General features: G+C 60.3%; 1 protein-coding gene across 1 annotated transcript in view; it reads left to right on the forward strand.

Annotated features, from left to right (window-relative positions):
- VOLCADRAFT_93498 (uncharacterized protein) overlaps nucleotides 1-1,322 on the forward strand; it is a gene marked incomplete at both ends in the record, with an annotated part of 30,466 nt that overhangs the window by 21,843 nt on the left and 7,301 nt on the right. Inside the window, 2 exons of the mRNA XM_002952733.1 lie at nucleotides 548-855; nucleotides 1,196-1,275. Of these exons, the coding sequence (XP_002952779.1) occupies nucleotides 548-855; nucleotides 1,196-1,275 (388 nt within the window). The remainder of the gene's footprint in view (nucleotides 1-547; nucleotides 856-1,195; nucleotides 1,276-1,322) is intronic.

The raw sequence follows: 1,322 nt of genomic DNA on the forward strand, positions 1-1,322 counted from the left end.
GGGGGGGGGGGGGGGGAAATAGGGGAAAAGGAGGGCCCGGCCGCCTGTTTAGGAGACGACGGGGAAGGGGAGCAAGACGAAAGGGGGGAGGGGTGGATAACGGCGTACGTGGGCGCGTGGGTACGTGGGTACGTGGGGGGAACAGTTGCGGCTGGGGGGGCCCGTCCCCCTTCAGGTCGACCTTTCCTCTTTCCTCTCCCCTCCAACGGCCCCCTCTCACCGCCTCTCACCGCGTGTCGTGTAGTAGTGCCTGTGCTGCGGTGGCTCTGTCGGGTAGCCATGTAAAACACACACACACACGCTCAGGACGCTGGTCTCCTGCCACACATGAGTTCAGATCAGATGATCCGATGATGAGATGAGATTCAGATCATGATCGACTTCACTGTCTTCACTGTCTTCGGCTAATCATACGTCGCGGGTTTTTATGTCTCTTTGCTTTAAAACCCTAAAACCCTAATCCAAGGTGGAGGTTTGTGTGCGTGATGTCGTAAAAATGGCGGTCATTGTACGACTTGGTGATATATGCTGTTTGTTTTGGCTCCAGAGTACCGGAAGGTGAAGAAGGACATGGACGAGCGGAAGGCGGCGCTGCTGGAGGCCTTATCCCGTCACGTGACGGCGCTGCTGGACGGCGAGGACCTCCTGCTCCGGGCGGCGGCGGCGGCGGCGGCGGCGGCGGCGGCGGAGCAACGGGAAAAGAAAGAGAAGGTGGCGGAAAAGGTGGCGGAGGCGGATGGTCCGGAAGGAGAGCCAGCTGGTGGGGATGAGGTGGCGGAGGACGGCGCCGCCGCAGCGGCTGCTGTTGATTTGCCGCCCCCCCTGGACGACGCGGTTCTTGGGGATTTGGTGCAGGTGAGGGGGCCCCGTGTGCAGTGTGTGTGTATGTGTGTGTGTGTGTGGGGGAGAAAGTGTAGATGGAGCACGGACGGGTTAACTCTTTCCGCTGCGTTGCTCTTCACAAGGTGACCTGACAGACGGTCGATGTCCTCCCCCCGCTCCTTCACTCGCTCGTGGTTTTCGTCTTTTCCTCCCCTCCCCCTCGCCTGGTGCGTCGCTCCATGCTCTCTCCGCCCTCTCCCCTTCCCCACCCCTTTCCATGTCTCCGTGTGTGCGTGTTTTGCATGTGTGTGTGTTGCATGTGTGTCTCTCTGTATGTATGTGTTTATGTGTATGTGCCTATTTCCTCCACCAGGAGCTTCGGAAGTGGGTGGACACGGCTTCGGAGCCTGGCTACCTGCTGCTGCATGCGAGAGTGGAAGCCCGCGCTAAGAGGTGGGTGGGAGGAGCTGCCACTGCGGTAGGTGGGTAGGTGGGTAGGT

The sequence above is a fragment of the Volvox carteri genome (genome assembly GCF_000143455.1).
Source record: "Volvox carteri f. nagariensis unplaced genomic scaffold VOLCAscaffold_32, whole genome shotgun sequence".
NCBI lineage: Eukaryota > Viridiplantae > Chlorophyta > Chlorophyceae > Chlamydomonadales > Volvocaceae > Volvox > Volvox carteri.